Below are 981 nucleotides of genomic sequence, written 5' to 3'. Positions count from 1 at the left end.
ATATATATATATATATATATATATATATATATATATATATATATATATAGGTATATATATATATATACATATACATATACAATACACATATCAATATATTACATACACATACATATATACATATACATGTACATGTGAATATACATATATACATATACATGTACATGTGAATATACATATACGTATATAACACATATACATACACATATACATATACAAATAAATATACATATACAAATACTTATACATATACGTATAAATACACATACACATACATATATATTTATAGATAAACATATACATACAAATATACTATACAAGTTCAAATAAATACTACGTACACAGTTCCACACTGTCCCATATTCTACACTGAAAATTGACGCTGTCTTGCAGAGGTAGTTGCAACGCCCCAAATTGTACCTCAAATCACGCCAGGATTTCACAGAAATACAATTATATAAAACAAGCGTGGCACTCGTGTGTAGGATAGTATTACAAACACACATGCGGAGTTCCAGGTGCAGTTTCTTTCCGTAAGGTTTATACTAGATTTTTGTAGCCAGTACACGCAACACAATTAGTGGCCATACTTGTATCTCTCTCACATACATATATATACAAACTGCATATCAATAAATAAAATACTGAAGGTCGATTTCGGATAGCATACACACACATTTCCCAATCACATATGGTGGCAACTTATGCTATATAGCGATATAGTTTCCTTACGTACCTGACCCGTAGATTGTCAGCTTGAGCCAGTTACGTATCACCCACGACGGACGCTTGTTTTCGTCTACCGCCAGACGAAGCTGTGTGACTTTTGCGGGATAGCTCGCTGAACAGATAGACGAGAGTACACAAAACAAAACAAATCAGTTTCTACACGTTTCTAGATCTATTGTCCATGTACATTTGTATATATTTATATTTATGAAAAATTTAAATACAGACATGAATATGTAAGTAAATTTTACT

General features: G+C 31.1%; 1 protein-coding gene across 1 annotated transcript in view; it reads right to left on the bottom strand.

The window, feature by feature from the left end:
- SARC_05325 (hypothetical protein) overlaps positions 1-981 on the bottom strand; it is a 13938-nt gene that overhangs the window by 8228 nt on the left and 4729 nt on the right. The window contains exon 7 of the mRNA XM_014300825.1: positions 737-841. Within this exon, the coding sequence (XP_014156300.1) occupies positions 737-841 (105 nt within the window). The remainder of the gene's footprint in view (positions 1-736; positions 842-981) is intronic.

This window comes from Sphaeroforma arctica (assembly GCF_001186125.1).
Source record: "Sphaeroforma arctica JP610 unplaced genomic scaffold supercont1.335, whole genome shotgun sequence".
NCBI lineage: Eukaryota > Ichthyosporea > Ichthyophonida > Sphaeroforma > Sphaeroforma arctica.
The sequence above is the reverse complement of the archived record's forward strand: the minus strand, read 5'-3'. Positions and strand labels throughout refer to the sequence as shown.